At 45.3% G+C, this 27,066-nt stretch overlaps 1 protein-coding gene across 1 annotated transcript in view; it reads left to right on the forward strand.

Moving 5' to 3' along the window:
* The window catches only part of LOC124034954 (AP-4 complex accessory subunit RUSC2-like), a 66,881-nt gene that overhangs the window by 2,945 nt on the left and 36,870 nt on the right, over window positions 1–27,066 (forward strand). Inside the window, 5 exon segments of the mRNA XM_046348346.1 lie at window positions 13,099–13,555; window positions 13,670–14,647; window positions 14,650–14,850; window positions 15,128–15,400; window positions 17,014–17,587. Coding sequence (XP_046204302.1) covers window positions 13,304–13,555; window positions 13,670–14,647; window positions 14,650–14,850; window positions 15,128–15,400; window positions 17,014–17,587 — 2,278 coding nt within the window. The 5' untranslated portion in view covers window positions 13,099–13,303.

Genomic DNA, 27,066 nt, shown 5'->3' on the forward strand with positions numbered 1-27,066 from the left:
TTGTGTTGAATTCAAAATTGATTAAATTGATGCTTTTTCTCGCCCATCTGCACACAATAATAACCCATAATGTCAAAGTGAAAACATGTTTAGATTTTTTTTTTATGTATTGAAAATGAAATACAGAAATATCTCATTTACATAAGTATTCACACCCCTGACTCAATATACATGTTAGAATCACATTTGGCATCGATTAGAGCTGACAGTCTTTCTGTCTCTAAGAGTTGTTCACACCTGGATTGTACACAATTTGCACATTCTTCTTTTTAAAATTCTTCAAACTCTGTCAAGTTGGTTGGTGATCATTTAAGTCAATACTGTAATTAGGCTACTCAGGAACATTCAATGTCATCTTGGTAAGCAATTCCAGTGTATATTTGGCCTTGTGTTTTAGCTATTGTCCTGCTGAAAGGTGAATTTGTCTCCCAGTGTCTGTTGGAAAGCAGACTGAACCAGGTTTTCCTCTAGGATTTTGCTGGGCTTAGCTCTCTTCCATATCTTTTTATCCTAAAAAACTCCCTAGTCTTTGCCGATGACAAGCATACCCATAACATGATGCAGCCACCACCATGCTTGAAAATATGAAGAGTGGTACTCAGTGGTGTGTTGTTGGATTTTCCTCAAATATAGCACATAGTTAATTTCTTAGCTTTTTTCAGTTTTACTTTACTTCCTTATTGCAAACAGGATGCATGTTTTGGAATATTTTTGTTCTGTAATATTTGTTTTCTGTTCACTGCCATTCTGTCATTTAGGTTAGTATTGTGGAGTAACTACAATGTTGTTGATCCATCCTCAGTTTTCTCCTTTCACAGCCATTCTGTCATTTAGGTTAGTATTGTGGAGTAACTACAATGTTGTTGATCCATCCTCAGTTTTCTCCTTTCACAGCCATTCTGTCATTTAGGTTAGTATTGTGGAGTAACTACAATGTTGTTGATCCATCCTCAGTTTTCTCCTTTCACAGCCATTCTGTCATTTAGGTTAGTATTGTGGAGTAACTACAATGTTGTTGATCCATCCTCAGTTTTCTCCTTTCACAGCCATTCTGTCATTTAGGTTAGTATTGTGGAGTAACTACAATGTTGTTGATCCATCCTCAGTTTTCTCCTTTCACAGCCATTCTGTCATTTAGGTTAGTATTGTGGAGTAACTACAATGTTGTTGATCCATCCTCAGTTTTCTCCTTTCACAGCCATTCTGTCATTTAGGTTAGTATTGTGGAGTAACTACAATGTTGTTGATCCATCCTCAGTTTTCTCCTTTCACAGCCATTCTGTCATTTAGGTTAGTATTGTGGAGTAACTACAATGTTGTTGATCCATCCTCAGTTTTCTCCTTTCACAGCCATTCTGTCATTTAGATTAGTATTGTGGAGTAACTACAATGTTGTTGATCCATCCTCAGTTTTCTCCTTTCACAGCCATTCTGTCATTTAGGTTAGTATTGTGGAGTAACTACAATGTTGTTGATCCATCCTCAGTTTTCTCCTTTCACAGCCATTCTGTCATTTAGGTTAGTATTGTGGAGTAACTACAATGTTGTTGATCCATCCTCAGTTTTCTCCTTTCACAGCCATTCTGTCATTTAGGTTAGTATTGTGGAGTAACTACAATGTTGTTGATCCATCCTCAGTTTTCTCCTTTCACAGCCATTCTGTCATTTAGGTTAGTATTGTGGAGTAACTACAATGTTGTTGATCCATCCTCAGTTTTCTCCTTTCACAGCCATTCTGTCATTTAGGTTAGTATTGTGGAGTAACTACAATGTTGTTGATCCATCCTCAGTTTTCTCCTTTCACAGCCATTCTGTCATTTAGGTTAGTATTGTGGAGTAACTACAATGTTGTTGATCCATCCTCAGTTTTCTCCTTTCACAGCCATTCTGTCATTTAGGTTAGTATTGTGGAGTAACTACAATGTTGTTGATCCATCCTCAGTTTTCTCCTTTCACAGCCATTCTGTCATTTAGGTTAGTATTGTGGAGTAACTACAATGTTGTTGATCCATCCTCAGTTTTCTCCTTTCACTGCCATTCTGTCATTTAGGTTAGTATTGTGGAGTAACTACAATGTTGTTGATCCATCCTCAGTTTTCTCCTTTCACAGCCATTCTGTCATTTAGGTTAGTATTGTGGAGTAACTACAATGTTGTTGATCCATCCTCAGTTTTCTCCTTTCACAGCCATTCTGTCATTTAGGTTAGTATTGTGGAGTAACTACAATGTTGTTGATCCATCCTCAGTTTTCTCCTTTCACAGCCATTCTGTCATTTAGGTTAGTATTGTGGAGTAACTACAATGTTGTTGATCCATCCTCAGTTTTCATTTCCTTTCACAGCCATTCTGTCATTTAGGTTAGTATTGTGGAGTAACTACAATGTTGTTGATCCATCCTCAGTTTTCTCCTTTCACAGCCATTCTGTCATTTAGGTTAGTATTGTGGAGTAACTACAATGTTGTTGATCCATCCTCAGTTTTCTCCTTTCACAGCCATTCTGTCATTTAGGTTAGTATTGTGGAGTAACTACAATGTTGTTGATCCATCCTCAGTTTTCTCCTTTCACAGCCATTCTGTCATTTAGGTTAGTATTGTGGAGTAACTACAATGTTGTTGATCCATCCTCAGTTTTCTCCTTTCACAGCCATTCTGTCATTTAGGTTAGTATTGTGGAGTAACTACAATGTTGTTGATCCATCCTCAGTTTTCTCCTTTCACAGCCATTCTGTCATTTAGGTTAGTATTGTGGAGTAACTACAATGTTGTTGATCCATCCTCAGTTTTCTCCTTTCACAGCCATTCTGTCATTTAGGTTAGTATTGTGGAGTAACTACAATGTTGTTGATCCATCCTCAGTTTTCTCCTTTCACAGCCATTCTGTCATTTAGATTAGTATTGTGGAGTAACTACAATGTTGTTGATCCATCCTCAGTTTTCTCCTTTCACAGCCATTCTGTCATTTAGGTTAGTATTGTGGAGTAACTACAATGTTGTTGATCCATCCTCAGTTTTCTCCTTTCACAGCCATTCTGTCATTTAGATTAGTATTGTGGAGTAACTACAATGTTGTTGATCCATCCTCAGTTTTCTCCTTTCACAGCCATTCTGTCATTTAGGTTAGTATTGTGGAGTAACTACAATGTTGTTGATCCATCCTCAGTTTTCTCCTTTCACAGCCATTCTGTCATTTAGGTTAGTATTGTGGAGTAACTACAATGTTGTTGATCCATCCTCAGTTTTCTCCTTTCACAGCCATTCTGTCATTTAGGTTAGTATTGTGGAGTAACTACAATGTTGTTGATCCATCCTCAGTTTTCTCCTTTCACAGCCATTCTGTCATTTAGGTTAGTATTGTGGAGTAACTACAATGTTGTTGATCCATCCTCAGTTTTCTCCTTTCACAGCCATTCTGTCATTTAGGTTAGTATTGTGGAGTAACTACAATGTTGTTGATCCATCCTCAGTTTTCTCCTTTCACAGCCATTCTGTCATTTAGGTTAGTATTGTGGAGTACCAATGTTGTTGATCCATCCTCAGTTTTCTCCTTTCACTGCCATTCTGTCATTTAGGTTAGTATTGTGGAGTAACTACAATGTTGTTGATCCATCCTCAGTTTTCTCCTTTCACAGCCATTCTGTCATTTAGGTTAGTATTGTGGAGTAACTACAATGTTGTTGATCCATCCTCAGTTTTCTCCTTTCACAGCCATTCTGTCATTTAGGTTAGTATTGTGGAGTAACTACAATGTTGTTGATCCATCCTCAGTTTTCTCCTTTCACAGCCATTCTGTCATTTAGGTTAGTATTGTGGAGTAACTACAATGTTGTTGATCCATCCTCAGTTTTCTCCTTTCACAGCCATTCTGTCATTTAGGTTAGTATTGTGGAGTAACTACAATGTTGTTGATCCATCCTCAGTTTTCTCCTTTCACAGCCATTCTGTCATTTAGGTTAGTATTGTGGAGTAACTACAATGTTGTTGATCCATCCTCAGTTTTCTCCTTTCACAGCCATTCTGTCATTTAGGTTAGTATTGTGGAGTAACTACAATGTTGTTGATCCATCCTCAGTTTTCTCCTTTCACAGCCATTCTGTCATTTAGGTTAGTATTGTGGAGTAACTACAATGTTGTTGATCCATCCTCAGTTTTCTCCTTTCACAGCCATTCTGTCATTTAGGTTAGTATTGTGGAGTAACTACAATGTTGTTGATCCATCCTCAGTTTTCTCCTTTCACAGCCATTCTGTCATTTAGGTTAGTATTGTGGAGTAACTACAATGTTGTTGATCCATCCTCAGTTTTCTCCTTTCACAGCCATTCTGTCATTTAGGTTAGTATTGTGGAGTAACTACAATGTTGTTGATCCATCCTCAGTTTTCTCCTTTCACAGCCATTCTGTCATTTAGGTTAGTATTGTGGAGTAACTACAATGTTGTTGATCCATCCTCAGTTTTCTCCTTTCACAGCCATTCTGTCATTTAGGTTAGTATTGTGGAGTAACTACAATGTTGTTCATCCTCAGTTTTCTCCTTTCACAGCCATTCTGTCATTTAGGTTAGTATTGTGGAGTAACTACAATGTTGTTGATCCATCCTCAGTTTTCTCCTTTCACAGCCATTCTGTCATTTAGGTTAGTATTGTGGAGTAACTACAATGTTGTTGATCCATCCTCAGTTTTCTCCTTTCACAGCCATTCTGTCATTTAGGTTAGTATTGTGGAGTAACTACAATGTTGTTGATCCATCCTCAGTTTTCTCCTTTCACTGCCATTCTGTCATTTAGGTTAGTATTGTGGAGTAACTACAATGTTGTTGATCCATCCTCAGTTTTCTCCTTTCACAGCCATTCAACTCTGTAACTGTTTTAAAGTCACCATTGGCCTCGTGGTGAAATCCCTGAGTGGTTTCCTTCCTCTCCGGCAACTGAGTTAGGAAGCAGGCCTGTATCTTTGTAGTGACTGGGTGTATTGATACACCATCCAAACTGTAATTAATAACTTTACCATGCTCAAAGGGATATCCAGCATCTGTTTTTTATTTTTTATTTTTTTACCTATCGGTGCCCTTATTTGCGAGTCATTGAAAAACCTCCCTGATCTTTGTGGTTGAATCTGTGTTTGAAATTCATTGCTAGACTGAGGGACCTTATAGATAATTGTATGTTTTGAAATTCATTGCTAGACTGAGGGACCTTATAGATAATTGTATGTTTTGAAATTCATTGCTAGACTGAGGGACCTTATAGATAATTGTATGTTTTGAAATTCATTGCTAGACTGAGGGACCTTATAGATAATTGTATGTTTTGAAATTCATTGCTAGACTGAGGGACCTTATAGATAATTGCATGTTTTGAAATTCATTGCTAGACTGAGGGACCTTATAGATAATTGTATGTTTTGAAATTCATTGCTAGACTGAGGGACCTTATAGATAATTGTATGTTTGGGATACAGAGATGAGGTAGTCATTCAAAAATCAAGTTAAACACTATTATTGGACCCAGAATGAGTTCATGCAACTTATTATGTGACATATTCAGCACACTTTTATTCCTGAACTGATTTAGGCTTGTTTAGGAATGTCATAACTAAGGCAAACCTCAAGGAATACTTATTGACTCAATACGTTTCTGCTTGTCATTTTCAATTCATTTGCAAACATTTTTAAAAACACAATTCCAACTTTATGGGGATATTGTGTGTAGGCTAGTGACACACAATCTCAATACAATCCATTGTAAATTCAGGCTGTAACGTAACAACGTGTAAAAAATTCAAGGGGTGTGAATACTTTCTGAAGGCACCGTAGTGTGGTGTTGGTAATAATACCCATCTCTGTAGCTGCTCGGGGTGCACCGCCTCTGGGAAGGTCTGCTCTGAGTCCCAGCCCAGTCCTTATGATGTAAGACCGGAGGAAGAGAGGGAACAGGAGGGAGGAGGAGGATGATGTCCTTTGTTCACACTAATGATGTAAGAGTGAGGAAGGGAGGGAGCGGGTCACAGGGAGGGGAGGCAGGGAGGAGGACGATGTCCTTTGTTTGCAGCTTTCCCTTAAAGTGAGTGTGCATGTGTGTGAGTGTATTCAAATTCCTTTATTGGCATGGCAAGAGAACCTGTGTGGTCTCTCTTATTTCTCTCTCTCTCTCTCTCTCTCTCTCTCTCTCTCTCTCTCTCTCTCTCTCTCTCTCTCTCTCTCTCTCTCTCTCTCTCTCTCTCTCTTTGTCTTTGTCTCTCTTTCTTTCTTTCTTTCTCTCGCTGGGTGGATAGATAGAAGCAGACAGGGGATATTCGAGGATAGTGCTTTCAGAGAAACAGACAGAAGGCCAGGTCATTGAGGCGTGTGATAGGCCAAAAAAGATTGTGTGTCTTCCTGCCAGTGACCCAACAGCACAGAGCCGTAGCCCAGTTTATTTGAAAATAAATAGTTTGGGTTTGTTCTGTCGTCTGTCATGGATGATCCTGTATGTGTTGGGCCTCTATGAGCACACCATCAACACAAGACAGAAATGGGTATTTATTGACACTTCAGCCCTCATTCAGACGCAACGTTTTCATATTGTGTTTATTGGTCATTTGGTGTTTGGTGTGTGTAAGTGTGTTTGAGTTCCCGTGTCCTGTCTGCGTGCATTTTTGAGTGTGTGTGTTTGTGTGTGCGCCTGTGTGTGTTTGATAGCCGGAAACCCCTGCCCTGTGGTCGAACACTCAGGAGACGTCTCACTGTGTACGTCGGATGGCCATCGATGACACAGGGAGGAGGGGTGGGCCTGGAACCACAAGACAAATAGCTGTGAGACAAGGGCTTAATCCTGGACACATGAAAAGTAGGGTGTATACGGAGGGTACTGGGTAACAGCAGACAAACAACAGTCGGACTAAGGACTATAGAGATGGGGAAAGGACCAATGAAAGTTTGCCGATGCTTGTCAACGGTACCTGGAGGTGGTCTTGAGAAGAGCCGACCGAGCTGACGAACATCTGGGCTGAGGGTGACGAACATCTGGGCTGATTGTTTGTTGTCTTCAACTTCTTGCTCCGGGAAGAGCTGGGGCTGATATCCCATGGATATCCCATGGAGCAGTCGAAAGGGGATTGCCCAGTGGCCGAGTGTTCCTAGCATACTCCACCCAGACCAGTTGCTGGCTCCAGGTGGTGGGGTCCGTAGAGTGACGAGACACCGAAGTGTTGTTTCCATGTCTTGATTGGCTCGCTCCGTCTAGCCGTTGGACTGGGGTTGAAACCTGGAGGACAGGTTGGCCGACGACCCAATAAGTGTGCAGAACGCCTTCCAGAATCGGGACGAGAACTGAGGACCACGATCACAGACAACATTGCCCGCGAGTCCATGGAAATATGGGACCAGGGGCAATGAGGAACAGGTAGTGGCTGAAGGAGGCCAGACAGAGCTTGCCACATAGTAATATTTTGAGCACACACCGTGCATGCAGAGACAAAGGCCGAGATGTCAGGAACCATAGTGGGCCACCAGAAGCGTTGTCGGAGGCCAGGGTTTGATGGGCGCCAGGACGACAGGTTAGCCTGGAGGAATGAGCCCATTCCAGGACCTGAGACCAGGCCGAATCAGGGACGAACATCCGGTTAGCCGGGCCCCCCCACCTGGGTCTGGCTGGGAACGTTGTGCATTGCGGACCAGGGCCTCAATACCCCAGACAACCGAAGCCGCAAGACATGAGTTAAGGAGGATGGTCTCAGATTCAGAGGATGTGGCAGCAGAACTGTACAGGCGAGAGAGGGCATAAGGCTTCACATTTTTGCACCCTGGGCGTTAGGAGATGGTGAAGTTGAACCTGGTGAATAACAGGGCCCAACGGGTCTTCCTAGAGTTAAGGTGCTTGTGGAGGAAGAGCGGTAGCACGAGCCTTGCTGAAAACCTCCAGGTCATGGTCATCTACGTTAACGGCAGAGAAATCCCAGGCTGAACTTAACCCCGGAGTCGGACGTCCCGGGGAAGGCGACGCCACCTTAAGGCAATGTGAGCGGCAGAACGGGCTTCGACCCAGGATTGAACCCGTCGTCCAGTCAGTAACGGGGTTGTGCTTCTGGAGCCATGAGAATCGCAAAACAACAGGGAAGTGGGGAGATTTGATGAGGAGAAGCTGTATGGACTCACTGTGATTGCCTGATACCCGCAGTTTATTGGGAACTGTGCGTGACCCTGCCAATAGAGCGGCCGTCCAGTGCTCTGGCGTCCATGTATGGAGATACCTAGCTCAGATACCAGGATAGTGCCCATAAAACTCTCATCTGCCCCAGAGTCGGTGAGCACCCGAGACTTAGACCGGTCACCCCACAGCAGGATAACAAAAAAAGGGAGTTTGAATAATGGGAAACAGATCAGGGTGTGACCATACTCTTAAAATATATAGATATGGAGCAGCCCCAGATTTGACCATTGGGGCATGAAAGCCACTATAACGGCAGCCACTATAACGGCAGCCACTATAACGGCAGCCACTATAACGGCAGCCACTATAACGGCAGCCACTATAACGGCAGCCACTATAACGACAGCCACTATAACGGCAGCCACTATAACGACAGCCACTATAACGGCAGCCACTATAACGGCAGCCACTATAACGGCAGCCACTATAACGGCAGCCACTATAACGGCAACAAAAAACAACTAAGAAGATATGAAGCTTCCAGTGAAGCTTCCAGTGAAGTTTCCAGTGTATTCCAACTATGCTCTCATCTTTCAGATACAATTGGAACTAAGTTAATATCCCATATAGCATTGCAAAGTTAGAGCTTAAAGTCTGATGGCACTTGCGCCCATAGCAGTGGCCGTCATAGGTCGTACCGGTACAGTATGACAGATTTAGCTCAACTGACAATTTCTTAGCGTCTGAGTTTCACAGAAACGCAACATTTGAATGAAACAAATGTTTTCATGAAAAGTTGCTATGGATGAAATTGATCAAAAATCGCTGTTCAAAACAATTTTTTTTAAACATACAGAAATGTATATTAAAACCATTTACTTGTGTTACAAAAGGTTAATACAAAAGTGTTATATCTTGACATACATTGTCTCTTTGCAATCATTACCAATTAACATTTTTCAAAATGATCCCAGTTGGCACATTTAGGGTTATAAATATGTTGTCACTTTTAGGGGTTGAAAATAATAGTATGGGACATTTAAACCCAACCAGATCCTTCAGACAATCCCTTAATCCCATTTCAAGGGTCAACAGTGGGTGGGTGAATGCTAGCACATTAGGCTAATGCTGTTAGTTTTAGTCTGAATTTGTGTGGTGATTGTTGGCTTGTCCTCAGTGTGCTAACGTGCTAGGCTATTGCTGTTAGCTTCTGGTGTGGTGATTGTTGGCTTGTCCTCAGAGTGCTGACACGCTAGGCTATTGCTGTTAGCATCTGGTGTGGTGATTGTTTGCTTGTCCTCAGAGCGCTAAAATAAACTAATAGGCGAGGCTAATCCTGTTAGCACCACTTTCCCTCTCTGGAAACAGAATCAGACAAGGAACTCTCAGCAACAATGAAGCTGTCAGGTGGCTAATCAGTCACCGTTTGAAGGGTTATTCTTGCACCTGGCAGGAGAGGCATTTCAGTTAGCCTGGGAATTGCCCGCTGAGATTGAATGGACTTGACCCGCAATGCTAATCTGTAGCTCGCTCAGCAGATAGAGCAGTCTATTGTGTGTGTGTGTGTGTGTGTGTGTGTGTGTGTGTGTGTGTGTGTGTGTGTGTGTGTGTGTGTGTGTGTGTGTGTGTGTGTGTGTGTGTGTGTGTGTGTGTGTGTGTGTGTGTGTGTGTGTGTGTGTGTGTGTGTGTGTGTGTGTGTGTGTGTGTGTGTGTGTGTGTGTGTGTGTCTACTGTCTCTAACCAACACCTGCACTGTCAGTCTCTGTTCTAAAAGGTCAACATCTATTTATATATTTCTCTGACTCTCTCTGTCTCGCTGTCTCGCTGTCTCAGTCTCTCTGTCTCTTTGTCTCTGTCTCTGTCTCTCTTTCTCTGTCTCTCTGTCTCTTTCTCTGTCATAGTCACAGCTTTCCTTAAGTTTGGGTCAGTCGAAGTGTTCAGGTATTCTGCCATTGTGTACTCTCTTTTTAGGGCCAAATAGCATTCAAGTTTGCTCTGTTTATTTGTTAATTCTTTCCAATGTGTCAAGTAATTATCTTTTTGTATTTCTCGTGATTTGGTTGGGTCTAATTATATTGCTGTCCTGGGGCTCTATTTGTGTTTGTGAATAGTCCCAGAACCAGCCTGCTCTAGGTTCATCTCTGTAGATGATTGCTTTGTTATGGAAGGTTTGGGAATGACACCCTTTTAGGTGGTTGTAGAATTTAATCTAGTCTCTTTTCTGTATTTTGATAATTAGCGGGTATCGGCCTAATTCTGCTCTGCATGCATTATTTGGTGTTTTACATTGTACACAGAGGATATTTTTGCAGAATTCTGCATGCAGAGTCTCAATCTGGTGTTTGTCCCATTTTGTGAATTCTTGGTTGGTGAGCGGACCCCAGACCTCACAACCATAAAGGGCAATGGGTTCTATAACTTTTTCAAGTATTTTTTAGCCAGATCCTATTTGGTATGTGGAATTTTATGTTCCTTTTGATGGCATAGAATACCCTTCTTGCCTTGTCTCTCAGATCGTTCACAGCTTTGTGGAAGTTACCTGTGGCGCTGATGTTTAGGCCAAGGTTTATATAGTTTTTTTGTGTGCTTTTGGGCAATGTTGTCTAGATGGAATTTGTATTTGTGGTCCTGGTGACTGGACCTTTTTTTGGAACACCAAATTTAGGTCTTTCTGAGATTTACTGTCAGGGCCCAGGTCTGGCAGAATCTGTGCATAAGATCTAGGTGTTGCTGCTGCCTGTTGAAGTGTGTTCACTCATCTCTGCTCCACCTTTTCACCATTTGTTTTGACTCCAGTACATGATCCAGTATATTATTGCATATCTGTGTGAGTAACGTTACATTTATTGTGTCAGGCTGTTTTTTCGGGTATTGTTTCAACAGTTCATTATTTTATTGAGACACACTTTTGTGCTTCACCATTGAAGTGGATCTCTGCTCCCTCAGACTCCAGTTGACCAGCAGACAGAACCCCAGCATCAGTTTGTATAGCAGGCCCTCATGCCAAATTGAGTCGAAGGCTTTTTTAAAAATCAACAAAGCATGAGAAGACTTTGTTTGTTTTGGTTTATTTGTTTGTCAATTAGGGTGTTCAGGGTGAATGTGTAGTCTGTTGTACAATAATTTGGTAAAATGCCAATTTGACATTTGCTCATTACATTGTTTTCACTGCAGAAATGTTTGAGTGTGCTGTTAATGATAATGCAGAGGATTTTCCCGAGGTTTCTTTTGTAGATTGTAGATTGGGGTGATCAGTCCTTGGTTCCTGTCTGTCTGTCTGTCTGTCTGTCTGTCTGTCTGTCTGTCTGTCTGTCTGTCTGTCTGTCTGTCTGTCTGTCTGTCTGTCTGTCTGTCTGTCTGTCTGTCTGTCTGTCTGTCTGTCCGTCCGTCCGTCCGTCCGCCCGCCCGCCCGCCCGCCCGCCCGCCCGCCCGCCCGCCCGCCCCGTCCGTCCGTCCGTCCGTCCGTCCGTCCGTCCGTCCGTCCGTCCGTCCGTCTGTCTGTCTGTCTGTTTGTCTTTCTTCAAGATGATTCATCTTTCTAGGATTATTTCTGAGTTGGGATTACTCCTCCTGAGTGTTGTGTTGAGTCTGGATTAGTCTGCCCCTGTGTCAGGGTGCGTATGATGAAGCTGTCTAAATGTACGCATATCCAACGGATTTGAGTAGTTGTTAGTGATGAAAGTATGTAAAGATTGTGGAAGTCTTAAGATCTGTGAGCTCAAATGAGATGGGTGAGCTCATAGGCCTGTTTGACAGTCTGATGAAGCTGTGGTAGAGAGAGGAGAGTGAGAGGAGGACTTCACTCCACTGCCGAACTGAATGAATGACAAGACCGGGCATTTAAGACTGGCGGCAGGTAGCCTAGCGGTTTGAGAAGCAAGCCAGCTACCAGAGTGTTGCCAGTTTGAATCCCGGGTCCTACGGAAAAAATCAGTTGGGAAAATCAGATGTACCATATGTAGCAATGACTACAACTAGAGCGCTATAAAGGTGCCATTTCTGACAAAGCCAATTGACAGTGTCCGGCGTTGGCGATTAATACCACTGTCTTAATCAGCAGGGGGTTGTCGAATCATCAGAGCTCAAATCAGTGCTGGTATCAAATCCTAGATTCCATTGCCTGCCGTTGTGAGTTTTAGCAAGGCACTCAACCCCACACAACTATAGCTCCCAGGGTGCCAGCTCCCAGGGTGCCAGCTCCCAGGGTGCCAGCTCCCAGGGTGCCAGCTCCCAGGGTGCCAGCTCCCAGGGTGCCAGCTCCCAGGGTGCCAGCCCCCTGCACCTATCCTAAACCTGTATGTACTGAATGTGTCTTTATTTTTACCTTTAAAGGTAAGTCAGTTATGAACAAATTCTTATTTTCAATGACGGTCTAGGAACAGTGGGTTAACTGTCTGTTCAGGGGCAGAACGACAGATTTGTACCTTGTCAGCTCGGGGATTCGAACATGCAACCTTCCGGTTACTAGTCAAACACTCTAACCACTAGGCTACCCTGCCGCCCTTTGGAGGGGGTGGGTTAAAAAAGTCCCCAAATTTGGGATCAATAAAGTGATGTTAATGTTAAGGACAGTGTCTTTTGGAGCCAAACCACAAGTTTCTTAAGATCTTCATATATCACATTGATATAAGTACGTTTTAAATTGTGTGATAGTGTGTTTCTCTAATACTATCTCTCTCTCTCTCTCTCTCTCTCTCTCTCTCTCTCTCTCTCTCTCTCTCTCTCTCTCTCTCTCTCTCTCTCTCTCTCTCTCTCTCTCTCTCTCTCTCTTTCTCCATTCACTCTCTCTCTCTCTCTCTCTCTCTCTCTCTCTCTCTCTCTCTCTCTCTCTCTCTCTCTCTCTCTCTCTCTCTCTCTCTCTCTCTCTCTCTCTCTCTCTCTCTCTCTCTCTCTCTCTCTCTCTCTCTCTCTCTCTCTCTCTCTCTCTCTCTCTCTCTCTCTCTCTCTCTCTCTCTCTCTCTCTCTCTCTTCCAGATGTACCACTCAGACCACAGAGTCAATTTCCCTGACCTCTCCTTCAGCATTCCAGGCCCTGGAACTTTGGGTTTAGCATCTAACCACTGAACCAACTCCCTGTCCGATACCCCTCCACATATCATATACCCCCTACCCCAGCACCCACACAGCTTTTCCCCCTGCCCCCTGTCTGAACCCCTATACCCGGGTACACCCAGGGACCATGGACAACCCCCCCAAGCTGTCTGGCGAGACCCTGATCGTTCACCACATCCCCCTGGTACACTGTCAGGTGACTGGTGGGCGGCAGGGCTGTGGTGGAGGAGGGGGGTCCCTGAAGAGATCAAACCCTTTCAGCTACCCAGAAACCCTGGGCTTGAGCCGCACCACCTCCCTTCCTGAGCAGGATGTACTCCAGAGGGAAGCCCTGGTATACAGCAGCCTCATCCAGACCTCCACAGGAGGAGGAGGAGGAGAGGGAGAGGGAGAGGGAGGAGGAGGAGGAGGAGGAGGAGGAGGAGGAGGGAGAGGAGGAGGAGGAGGAGGAGGGAGAGGAGGAGGAGGAGGAGGAGGAGGAGGAGGAGGGAGAGGAGGCAGCACGGGGAGCGATGATTCGTCGGTGACATCCAGTAACTGCGAGGACCAGGTGATGGTGATGGTGGCCCACACTATGCCCAGGGTGAAGCCAAGAGAACAGGTCAACAACCCACTCCGGCTCCGTCACAACCCTTTTCTGCTCAACACGGAGGAGGATGATGATGATGAGGAGGAGGAAGAGGAGGAAGATGATGGTGATAACCTGAACGGATACTTGGAAGACTCCTCCTTTCATCTCCATGGCGATACAAACTCCGCCCTGGACGAGGAGGGAGACGGGATTGCACCCTTTCACCTCCACGACCTGGGGTCCACCACACACAAGCCCTTCCTGTTGCACAGCACCCTGGGTAAGCACTCTTGGGGCTGCTCAGGGAGGCTGGACTCCCTTAGGGGCGTGTCCTCTGATCTCTCCACCCACCTGGAGGGCCTGGACCTGCTGGGATTGGACAGTCCACGTCGCCACGGCAGCAGTGGCTCCACCCTCTCCATGGACTGCGGAGAGCAGGAGTGGGGTGAGGATGAGGAGGAGGAAGAGGATCATCCAATGAGGGGTGGGGGACGGGGCAATAGCCAAGCTGACTCCTCCTCTGGCTCTGGCGCCGCCCATCAGCGCTGCTCCTGCTGCGGCCTCTCCCAGACATATCTTGAACATTTCCCGGAACCGTTTTCAGAGTCGTCGGAACGCCAGCTGGGCTACGCCAGCGACTCTTCCTGTAACAGCTCAGATGGTGTGCTGGTTAACTTCAGCGCCATCTATAATAACATGAACAACAGCATCCCGGCAACCTCTACCAAGCCGCCACCTCTGGCCACCACGACCACCAACCTCAACAGCTCCACCGACCAATCTTGCACTTCCTCTGTCTGCATCTGCTCAGTGCTGGATGAGGAGGCAGGGAGTCGAAGAGGCTCCGGAGGTGGGGGTGCTTTCTACCTAGACCTCCACACCTCCCCCACTGAACCCCCCCCCACCTCCACTCTCAACAACCCCCCTGCCCCTCCAGCAACGCCCTGCCGTTACTCATCGAACCCCACTCTCACCCTCACCCCACCACCTCCTCCTGCACCTGCTCAGCTGAACACCAGGGGGCTCTAGACCTGGACTCCAACTGTAACTCCTATCACCCCCCCCACTCCGACTCAGGAAGTGACCTCATGTCCTGTCTGCGGGTATGAATCAAATCAAATGTATTTTATAAAGCCCTTTTTTTTACATCAGAAATTGTCACAAAATGCTTTACAGTGTCAAATCCTAGCTGCTGTTGAGCTAGACATTTAACCACTAAAAAGTGCTTTCTGGGTGGTGTAGTATGGCTGCTCTGTGCTCCATCCTCTCCAAGCTGAGTGTCAAAATTCAGTTAGTCTTGACCTTTGTGTACAATAAAGTCTTCTTTCTCTTCTTCTTTCTCTTCTTCTTCTTCTCCAACTTCTTTTTCTTCTTCTGCAGAGCCAGGCGCGTCTGGTGGTAACCACCCAGAACTACTATAAGCTGGTGACCTGTGACCTTTCTTCTCCGTCGCCCCCGAGCCCTGCGGGAAGCTCCGCATCGGTTGCCAGCTGCTCTGACGAGCACAGCAAGGATAGCCCTGCCCCTGACACGCCCACCGCCACCCAGCCAACCGAATACTACCTGTTCACGCGGCCACCGGGAGGAGAGGAGGAGGAGGAGGAAGAGGAGGAGGAGGAGGAGGAAGAGGAGGAGGGAGGAGAGTCATCACAGGTGAGTGGAGTAGGATATTAGTTCAGTTCAGAATCAGACATAGTGTTATTTGAATGAGGGTTGCTAGATAGGTTAAAGAGGTGGATCAGTTACTGGAAGGTTGTTGGTTCAAGTCCTGTTCCAGGCCATATCAAAGGTTTCAGATCAGGTTTCAGATCAGTACAACCATCCACTACTGTTGAAGGGGAAAGTCCCCTACTGGAGGACTGCAGGTTTCAGATCAGTACAACCATCCACTACTGTTGAAGGGGAAAGTCCCCTACTGGAGGACTGCAGGTTTCAGATCAGTACAACCAGCCACTACTGTTGAAGGGGAAAGTCCCCTACTGGAGGGCTGCAGGTTTCAGATCAGTACAACCATCCACTACTGTTGAAGGGGAAAGTCCCCTACTGGAGGACTGCAGGTTTCAGATCAGTACAACCATCCACTACTGTTGAAGGGGAAAAGGAATGTTTTCTCTTCGCCTACTTTGGCAGCTGGGTAATCTGTAATGGAGTATTCCTGGAGAGTATGTGCTTCTCAAATGGCACCGTATTACTTACAGTGCACTGTGGGCCCTGGTTCAATACAGTGCACTGTGGGCCCTGGTTCAATATAGTGCACTGTGGGCCCTGGTTCAATACAGTGCACTGTGGGCCCTGGTTCAATACAGTGCACTGTGGGCCCTGGTTCAATACAGTGCACTGTGGGCCCTGGTTAAATACAGTGCACTGTGGGCCCTGGTTAAATACAGTGCACTGTGGGCCCTGGTTAAATACAGTGCACTGTGGGCCCTGGTTAAATACAGTGCACTGTGGGCCCTGGTTAAATACAGTGCACTGTGGGCCCTGGTTAAATACAGTGCACTATGGGCCCTGGTTAAATACAGTGTACTATACAGGGACAATGGTGCCACTCGGGATGTAGGCTTAGTCTCTATGCCTTCAGTGTGGTGTAATGTCAGTCATATTCATGTGTTGTAATGTTGACACTATTAAGATACAAGTCTATTTATAGTAGCTATCAGAGTTACAGTCTGGGATTCTTTCAGCTGTCTGTGGCTTCAGTCATAACGTTTATATTTATTTAACCTTTATTTAACCAGGCAGGCAAATGTATATTTATAGCCTGGAAAGTAAAGTTTGCTTATTGATGAGCTGTATCATCAATGCTAGTGCCCTCAAGAGAATGACTATGACTGGTCCATGTTGGAGATTTTATTTGATGAATTTCTATTTAACACACTGGCAGAGAATGGAAGAGATCAACTCAAGGCTCTACTCAAGTGTATTATTTATATTTTATTACCTTTATTTTACTAGGCAAGTCCGTTAAGAATAAATTCTTATTTTCAATGACAGCCTAAGAACAGTGGATTAACTTCCTGTTCAGGGACAGAATGACAGATTTGTGCCTTGTCAGTTCGGGGGTTTGAACTTGAAACCTTCCGGTTACTAGTCCAACGCTCTAACCACTAGGCTACCCTGCCACCCCAGGGTAGCCTAGTGTCTGCTGTAAAAAGCATGAGATCCAAGCACTATTCCTGCTACCTGACCCCTGTTTGACATCGATCCAAGAATGTGTTCGTTTCTTTGTCTTTTATTCTAAGAGCTTCTCTGTCTTCTCTACACAGCGTGATGAAGATGAGGAAGAAAATGATGAAGACGAGCAGGACGGGAAGAAGAGGAAGCAGCAGCAGCAGATGGGTGGAGCTTGTTCAGACCCAATCATTGAGGGCCAGGTGTACGTCAACATCTCCCCTCCTGTGGTTGGCCGAGGACCCATCGGAGGAGGGCCCAGCCGCCCCCGTTCCCGTAGCTACGACCGGAACCTGGACATGTCCACGCCCCCTCGGCTCGGCTCATTGGAGCGCATGCTGAGCTGCCCTGTCCGTCTCAGTGAGGGCACCGCCCCCCTGGGCCCTTCCCCTCTGCCGCGGGTCACTTCCTTTGCAGAGATCGCCAAGAGCAAGAGGAAAAATGGAGGAAGCACGGGCTCTCCTTCTCTCAGGACGGGGGGATGTTCAGATCCCTTTTCCTCCACCCACTCGGCCCACTCCCACTCCTCGGCCGACTTCTCCCCCATCCTGGAGGGCCTGGGTCAGGGTCCGAGCCACAGTTTGCCCTTCCAGCGCTGCTACAGCCAGGGCAGTGTGGACCGCCACTCACCTGGTGATGGCGACAGAGACACACGTTCCAAGGCCGCAGGTAAGAACACGGGTTATAATAATAATAATATTCAATGTTAAGAGCTGTAGTGATAATACATTATTATGATTGCGTTCCAAACTGACTACAGTGCAGTCGCCTGGCAGATCTCACAATATCTGGATAGGTGTTTGATCCATATCAGCTAACCATGTCACGCCCTGGCCTTAGTTATCTTTCTGTTCTTTATTATTTTGGTTAGGCCAGGGTGTGACATGGGTGATTTCTGTCTCATCTAGGGTGTTTATCTTGTCTAGGGGTTTTGTAAGTTTATGGGGCTGTGTCCTTTCTAGGTAATTGTATGTCTATGGTTGCCTAGATTGGTTCCCAATTAGAGGCAGCTGTCTATCGTTGTCTCTGATTGGGAACCATATTTAGGCAGTATATGCTTTGGGTATTTTGTGGGTGATTGTTTCCTGTGTCTGTGCCACTCGGGACTGTTTCATTGCCAGTTCACTTTATTATTTTGTATTTGTGTTCATGTTTAGTTTTTCTTATTAAAAACCATGGCCACCAACCACGCTGCTTATTGGTCCGATCCTTGTTTTACCTCTTCGGAGGAGGAGGAGGGAGGAGGAGGAGGAGGAGGAGGAAATCTGCCGTGACAAACAACATCATATAACATAGAAATCTGATGTCGATTGTGTAGGGGGGGGTTTGGTTGGTTTCCCACAAAGACGCTAAAACAAAGAACATTTCCCACATCGCCATGAGGACAAAGGCTATTTTAAACTTAGAGGTTTTGGTTTAGGGTTAGAATTAGGATACGGGGTTAGTGGTTAAGGTTGTGGGTTAAAGTTAGGAGGTCGGTTTAGGTTTTGGGTTAGGGTTAGGGAAAATAGGATTTTGAATGGAGATGCATTTTAGGGTTATAAGGTTACAGGGTTATGGTGTTATGGTGTTATAGTGTTATAAGGTTATAGTGTTGTAATGCTATAGGGTTGTAAGGTTATAGTGGTATAGGTTTATAGGGTTATAGTGGTGTAGGGTTATAGGGTTATAAGGTTATAGTGGTGTAGGGTTATAGGGTTATAGTGTTATAAGGTTGTAAGGTTATAGTGGTGTAGGGTTATAGGGTTATAAGGTAATAGTGGTGTAGGGTTATAGGGTTATAGTGTTATAAGGTTATAGTGTTATAGTGTTATAATGCTATAGGGTTATAGGGTTATAAGGTAATAGTGGTATAGGGTTATAAGGTTATAGTGGTGTAGGGTTATAAGGCTATAGTGGTATAGGGTTATAAGGTTATAGTGGTGTAGGGTTATAAGGTTATAGTGGTGTAGGGTTATAGGGTTATAAGGTTATATTGCTATAGGGTTATAAGGTTATAGTGGTGTAGGGTTATAAGGTTATAGTGGTGTAGGGTTATAGGGTTATAAGGTTATAGTGTTATAGTGTTATAGGGTTATAGGGTTATAAGGCTATAGTGGTATAGGGTTATAAGGTTATAGTGGTGTAGGGTTATAAGGTTATAGTGGTGTAGGGTTATAAGGTTATAGTGGTATAGAGTTATAAGGTTATACGGTTATAGTGGTATAGGGTTATAAGGTTATAGTGGTGTAGAGTTATAAGGTTATACGGTTATAGTGGTGTAGGTTTATAAGGTTATAGTGGTATAGGGTTATAGGGTTATACTGTTATAGTGTTATAAGGTTATAGTGGTGTAGGGTTATAATGTTATAGGGTTATAGTGTTATACGGTTATAGGGTTATAGTGGTGTAGGGTTATATATAGGGTTATAGGGTTATAGTGCTATAGGGTTATAAGGTTATAAGGTTGTAGTGGTATAGGGTTATAGGGTTATAAGGTTATAGTGGTATAGGGTTATAGTGGTATAGGGTTATAAGGTTATACTGTTATAGTGTTGTAAGGTTATAGTGGTGTAGGGTTATAATGTTATAGGGTTATAGTGTTATACGGTTATAGGGTTATAGTGGTGTAGGGTTATATATAGGGTTATAGGGTTATAGTGCTATAGGGTTATAAGGTTATAAGGTTGTAGTGGTATAGGGTTATAGGGTTATAAGGTTATAGTGGTATAGGGTTATAAGGTTATACTGTTATAGTGTTATAAGGTTATAGTGGTATAGGGTTATAGGGTTATACTGTTATAGTGTTATAAGGTTATAGTGGTATAGGGTTATAGGGTTATACTGTTATAGTGTTATAAGGTTATAGTGGTATAGGGTTATAGGGTTTTAGGGTTATAAGGTTATAAGGTTATTGTGGTATAGGGTTATAGGGTTATAAGGTTATAGTGGTATATGGTTATAAGGTTATACTGTTATAGGGTTGTAAGGTTATAGTGGTGTAGGGTTATAAGTTTATAGGGTTATAGGGTTATAATGCTATAGGGTTCTAAGGTTATAGGGCTATAAGGTTATAGTGGTATAGGGTTATAGGGTTATAAGGTCATAGGGTTATAAGGTTATAGTGGTATAGGGTTATAGGGTTATACTGTTATAGTGTTGTAAGGTTATACAGTTATAGGTTGTTTTGGGGACATGTTAAAGTGTTGGCGATGTTCTAACATTGATGTGTTACAGTTCTATGATATTGAGGTGTTACAGTTCTATGTTATTGATGTGTTACAGTTCTATGTTATTGATGTGTTACAGTTCTATGTTATTGATGTGTTACAGTTCTATGTTATTGATGTCTTACAGTTCTGTTATAGATATGTTACAGTTCTATGTTATTGATGTGTTACAGTTCTATGTTATAGATGTGTTAAAGTTCTATGTTATAGATGTGTTACAGTTCTATGTTATAGATGTGTTACAGTTCTATGTTATTGATGTCTTACAGTTCTGTTATAGATGTGTTACAGTTCTATGTTATTGATGTGTTACAGTTCTATGTTATAGATGTGTTAAAGTTCTATGTTATAGATGTGTTAAAGTTCTATGTTATAGATGTGTTACAGTTCTATGTTATAGATGTGTTACAGTTCTATGTTATAGATGTGTTAAAGTTCTATGTTATAGATGTGTTACAGTTCTATGTTATAGATGTGTTACAGTTCTATGATATTGATGTGTTATAGTTCTATGTTATTCGAGGCATTTTATCTCTAGTTTGGATAGTTTTGTATGAGTGAGTTTGGTTCTGTATGTTTTCTCCTTTTCAATGAACAAATAACAAATAACAATGGCTAAATATGACCAAGGCACGTGAAGGATGAAATAGATGGGTATGTGACACCAGGTGATGATATATACATATGTGTATTTATATATATGTGGTGTTATGAACAGTGGCAGCAGGCTCACTGTGTCTGCTTATAAAAACACCCTGATCTTTCTTTTCAGCCCATAGAAATACAGTAAACAAAACAGTGTTTGGAATTCCTATGAATTCCTCTGTGGAACACTGTCAGACGACTCTGAATGGAATGTTCTAGTAGGACAGTCAGACTGCGGGAGGGAGTATACTAGTGGCGTCGTTCCAGTGAGAGAGATCCCCTTTTTAATTCCACTGAGCCAAACCAAGCTAAGCCGAGCTGCACTGCGCTAGCCTGGCTGCACGTCAATCACCATAGTTACTAGAACCAGCACAGGATTCTTAGAGCGAGAGATACAAAGAGGAGGAAGAGAGAGGGAGAAACACACATTCCAGTCACTCTAGAGAGGCCAACCCTGATGTCCAAGTGCTTTCTCACAGTAAAACATGATGACAGCCTGTAATGTACAAACCACTGTGACATAGGAACAGGTTAGAAGCAGATTGAGGACAGGGGATATGGTTTGGTATCGTTGGGTGCAGGTATGGGTTGAAGGGATTGTAGAAAGAATAGGGGGGAGGGGAGAGGAGGGAAACAGTAGATGTGGATCGACAGTAGAAGGGGGAAAGGAGGGAGGACTGAAGAGAGGTGAATGGAGAGGTGAAGAAGAGGAAAAGGAAGATAGAACACAATAGTAGAATAACATTTGTTACACAGCAAGTATCACAGTGTCGAGTAACAACTAATAACTTGATTTATAGGCCTACACCATTTTCTCTAATGCTGTATAAGAAAGAGACTATTGGAATATATGATAGCTAATCATTTAAAAAGAGCTCAAATAATATACATTTGAACAAAAAAAAGGCTTTGACTGTAATGGGTGCGTGTTGGTGGCAGGAACGTGAGGCGCAGGAGAACGAACTTGGTATAAACGGAGTTGGTTAATAAGTGCACGAAAACTCCCAAAACCAACATTTACAAAAAATAATGAAAGTGGGTTAAAACCCGTCGCACACCAGAACATAACTAGCACCAATACATACAACAAACAATCACCGACCAGGACATGAGGGGAAACAGAGGGTTAAATACACAACGTGTAATTGATGGGATTGGAACCAGTGTAACGTCGTTCGTCTGTTGAATGAAGAGAGTCAGACCGAAATGCAGCGTGTAGGTTACTCATGACTTTAATGAAATATATCGTGGTACATGAAATAACTGAATACGAAAACAACAAACGAAACGTGAAACTAATTACAGCCTATCTGGTGACTACTAGACAGAGACAGGAACAAACACCCACAAAATACAACGCGAACTCAGGCTACCTAAATACGGTTCCCAATCTGAGACAACGAGAAACACCTGACTCCAATTGAGAATCGCCTCAGGCAGCCAAGCCTAACTAGACACACCCCTAATCATACACAATCCCAATTAATACAAACCCCAATACGAAACACAACATATAAACCCATGTCACACCCTGGCCTACCCAAACATATACCAAAAACACAAAATACAATGACCAAGGCGTGACAGAACCCCCCTAAGGTGCGGACTCCCGGACGCACCTCAAGAGCATAGGGAGGGTCCGGTGGGCATCTGTCCATGGTGGCGGTTCTGGCTCGGGATGTGGACCCTCCTCCATTAATGTCCTCGTTCCTCCCCTTGGCGTCCTGGGATCATCCACCTTCTTCGCCGACCATGGCCTAATAGTCCTCACCCAGATCCCCACATAACTGAAGAGCAGCTCGTGACAGAGGGGCAGCTCGGGACAGAGGGGCAGCTCGGGACAGAGGGGCAGCTCGGGACAGAGGGGCATCTCAGGACAGAGGGGCAGCTCGGGACAGAGGGGCAGCCGGGACAGAGGGGCAGCCCGGGACAGAGGGGCAGCCCGGGACTGAGGGGCAGCCCGGGACTGAGGGGCAGCTCGGGACAGAAGCAGCCTGGTACTGAGGGGAAGCCCGGTACAGAGAGGCAGCCCAGTACTGAGAGGAAGCACAGTACTGAGAGGAAGCTCAGTACTGAGAGGAAGCTCAGGCAGGTAGTAGGCTCCGATAAATCCTGGCTGGCTGGTGGAACTGGATGATTCAGGTTGTCTGGCCGATCTAGAAGATCTTGGCAGACTGGCACTTCTGGCAGATCTTGGCAGACTGGCACTTCTGGCGGATCCTGGCCGACTGGCGACGCTGGGCCGACTGGCGGCGCTGGGCAGACTGGCGGCGCTGGGCAGACTGGCGGCGCTGGGCAGACTGGGAGCACTGGGCAGACTGGGAGCACTGGCGGCGCTGGGCAGACTGGGAGCACTGGGCAGACTGGGAGCACTGGGCAGACTGGAAGCACTGGCGGAGCTGGGCAGACTGGGAGCACTGGCCGTGCTGGGCAGACTGGGAGCACTGGCCGCGCTAGGCAGACTGGGAGCATTGGCCGCGCTGGGCAGACTGGGAGCACTGGCCGCGCTGGGCCGACTGGGAGCACTGGCGGCGCTGGGTAGACTGGAGACTCCGGCAGCGCAGGAGAGGAGAAAGGCTCTAGCTGCGCTAAACAGGCGGGAGACTCCAACAGCGCTGGCTGCGCTGAACAGGCGAGGCGCACTGAAGGCCTGGTGCGTGGTGCTGGAACTGGTGGTACTGGATCGAGGACACGCATAGGAAGCCTGGTGCGGGGAGCTGCTACCGGAGGACTGGTGTGTAGAGGTGGCTCTGGATAGACCGGACCGTGCAGGCACACTGGAGCTCTTGAGCACCGAGCCAGCCCAAGCTTACCTGGCTCGATGCACGCTCGAAACACCGTGCGCTCCATAGCATAACACGGTGCCTGCCCGGTCTCTCTAGCCCAACGGTGAGCACATGGAGTATGCGCAGGTCTCCTACCTGGCATAACTATTCTCCCTTCTAGCCCCCCCCCAATAATTTTTTTGGGCTGTTTTTCCGGCTTCCAACCGCGTCGCCGTGCTGCCTCCTCATACCTGCGCCTCTCCGCTTTAGCTGCTTCTATTTCCTCCTTCGGACGGCGATATTCTCCCGGCTGCGCCCAGGGTCCTTTTCCGTCTAATTCCTCCTCCCATGTCCAAATCTCCAAGTGGTGCAGCCTCTCCCACTGCAACTGCTCTTCATGATTAACAGGGAGAGTAGGCTCAGGTCTGACTCCTGACTCAGCCATTCTCTCTCTGCGCTCTCCCCCGTTACTTTTGGTTTTCGCTCTGCGTCGCCGTGTTTTCCTCTTAGACTCCATTAGCCTGTAGCCCTCTTCGCACTGCTGAAGCGAATCCCAGGCGGGCTCCTGCACTCGCTCTGGGTCGGCCGCCCACCTGTCGATTTCTTCCCACGTCGTATAATCCATGCTTCTGCTGTCCATAACGTCCTCCTTTAGCTCCTGCCAGTTTACACACTGCTCGGTCTGTGAGTGGTGGGTGTTTCTGTAACGTCGTTCGTCTGTTGAATGAAGAGAGTCAGACCGAAATGCAGCGTGCAGGTTACTCATGACTTTAATGAAATATATCGTGGTACATGAAATAACTGAATACGAAAACAACAAACGAAACGTGAAACTAATTACAGCCTATCTGGTGACTACTACACAGAGACAGGAACAAACACCCACAAAATACAACGCGAACTCAGGCTACCTAAATACGGTTCCCAATCTGAGACAACGAGAAACACCTGACTCCAATTGAGAATCGCCTCAGGCAGACAAGCCTAACTAGACACACCCCTAATCATACACAATCCCAATTAATACAAACCCCAATACGAAACACAACATATAAACCCATGTCACACCCTGGCCTACCCAAACATATACCAAAAACACAAAATACAATGACCAAGGCGTGACAACCAGGTGTGAAGGAAGACAAGACAAAACAAATGGAAAATGAAAAATGGATCAGTGATGGCTAGAAGGTCTGTGACGTCGAACGCCCGAACAAGGAGAGGGACAGACTTCAGCGGAAGTCGTGACATTGACTAAAATGTAATTAAATGATCTGTGACCCTAGCTAGGTTTCCATGGTGACAGATTTTCATGCAAATATTTAACAAAATCTACGTAAACAAAAATATACACGTTTTCCCAGCCATAGTGTTTCCACCAGACAGACTTGTTGCGTAATAAAATCAGTGCGTGATGACTTAGTGCACAAAAAAATGTACCTTTACGCTTAAGTTTTCATCTATCAGAAAAATGATCTAATGTTCAATGTGTTTCCATCGCATTGTCATCTCTACCGATAGTTTTGTCACAAACTGTTGTGATAAATAGAAAGTGTGCCGACTCTGGTCTTGGCACCTGCGTTATAGCCAACAGCTGGCAGATACGGTGTGGGTAGGCTCTGCAGGTAAACTAGTCTACATGATGAGATTATGATGGATAAGAGCCAGAATATTTTTTGAGGGGTCAAACGGCAATCAAGCATCGATCATCATGTCACCAGAATAAGACATCTCGACATCTATTGGAAAGGAGCATCAAGCTCATACCATGCACGTTCACCACCCTGTGAAGTTCATCATCATTTATTTAATCTGTAGCCTAATCATCTGCATGCTTTCCTGAGTCGTAGTGGGAGGACTACACACCAGATCTGTAGCCTAATCATCTGCATGGTTTTCTGAGTCGTATTGGGCGGACCACACACCAGATCTGTAGCCTAATCATCTGCATGGTTTTCTGAGTCGTAGTGGGAGGACCACACACCATATCATCACGTGACTCCAAGTTTACTCTTGATAGGATGGTTATTATATCAATATTTGCACATAAAGGTGTTTCCACCACATAACACATATACATCCCACCATGTCAAACAAACTAATTAAATAATATGTCAGCATTTAGAAAATTGTACCGAAACTCCCTGTTTCCATCAGTGCTGTCATGATTTGTTTTTCTCATACAGTATGACTGAACTTGCATAAAAACTGTGGATGGAAATGTGGTTAATCCTACAACCTAATAGGATAGACCACAGTTTTATGACAGTTTTTATGAGTGCACCCAATAAAAAATATGCACCGGTAGCCGAGACACCTGTTTCATGCATGTATCTTGTTTTTATTGTCAGTCAATCAAAGCGGCACTACAGTCAGCTGCTCCATGTGTACAGTCAGCTGTTCCATGTGTACAGTCAGCTGCTCCGTGTGTGCAGGTAGCTGCTCCATGTGTATCAGCTGCTCCATGTGTACAGTAAGCTGCTCCATGTGTACAGGTAGCTGCTCCATGTGTACAGTCAGCTGCTCCATGTGTACAGTCAGCTGCTCCATGTGTGCAGGTAGCTGCTCCATGTGTATCATCTGCTCCATGTGTACAGTAAGCTGCTCCATGTGTACAGTCAGCTGCTCCGTGTGTACAGTCAGCTGCTCCGTGTGTACAGTCAGCTGCTCCATGTGTACAGTCAGCTGCTCCATGTGTGCAGGTAGCTGCTCCATGTGTATCAGCTGCTCCATGTGTACAGTCAGCTGCTCCATGTGTACAGTCAGCTGCTCCATGTGTACAGTCAGCTGCTCCATGTGTACAGTCAGCTGCTCCATGTGTACAGTCAGCTGCTCCATGTGTAGTCAGCTGCTCCGTGTGTACAGGTAGCTGCTCCATGTGTACAGTCAGCTGCTCCATGTGTACAGTCAGCTGTGTACAGTCAGCTGCTCCGTGTGTACAGTCAGCTGCTCCGTGTGTACAGTCAGCTGCTCCAGTCAGCTGTGTGTACAGTCAGCTGCTCCGTGTGTACAGTCAGCTGCTCGTGTGTGTGTACAGTCAGCTGCTCCGTGTGTACAGTCAGCTGCTCCGTGTGTAGTCAGCTGCTCCGTGTGTACAGTCAGCTGCTCCGTGTGTACAGTCAGCTGCTCCGTGTGTACAGTCAGCTGCTCCATGTGTAGTCAGCTGCTCCGTGTGTACAGGTAGCTGCTCCGTGTGTACAGGTAGCTGCTCCATGTGTACAGTCAGCTGCTCCATGTGTACAGTCAGCTGCTCCGTGTGTACAGTCAGCTGCTCCGTGTGTACAGTCAGCTGCTCCGTGTGTACAGTCAGCTGCTCCGTGTGTACAGTCAGCTGCTCCATGTGTACAGTCAGCTGCTCCATGTGTACAGTCAGCTGCTCCATGTGTACAGTCAGCTGCTCCGTGTGTACAGGTAGCTGCTCCATGTGTACAGTCAGCTGCTCCATGTGTACAGTCAGCTGCTCCGTGTGTACAGGTAGCTGCTCCATGTGTACAGTCAGCTGCTCCATGTGTACAGTCAGCTGCTCCAT

This window comes from Oncorhynchus gorbuscha, linkage group LG05 (genome assembly GCF_021184085.1).
Source record: "Oncorhynchus gorbuscha isolate QuinsamMale2020 ecotype Even-year linkage group LG05, OgorEven_v1.0, whole genome shotgun sequence".
Taxonomy (NCBI): Eukaryota; Metazoa; Chordata; class Actinopteri; order Salmoniformes; family Salmonidae; genus Oncorhynchus; species Oncorhynchus gorbuscha.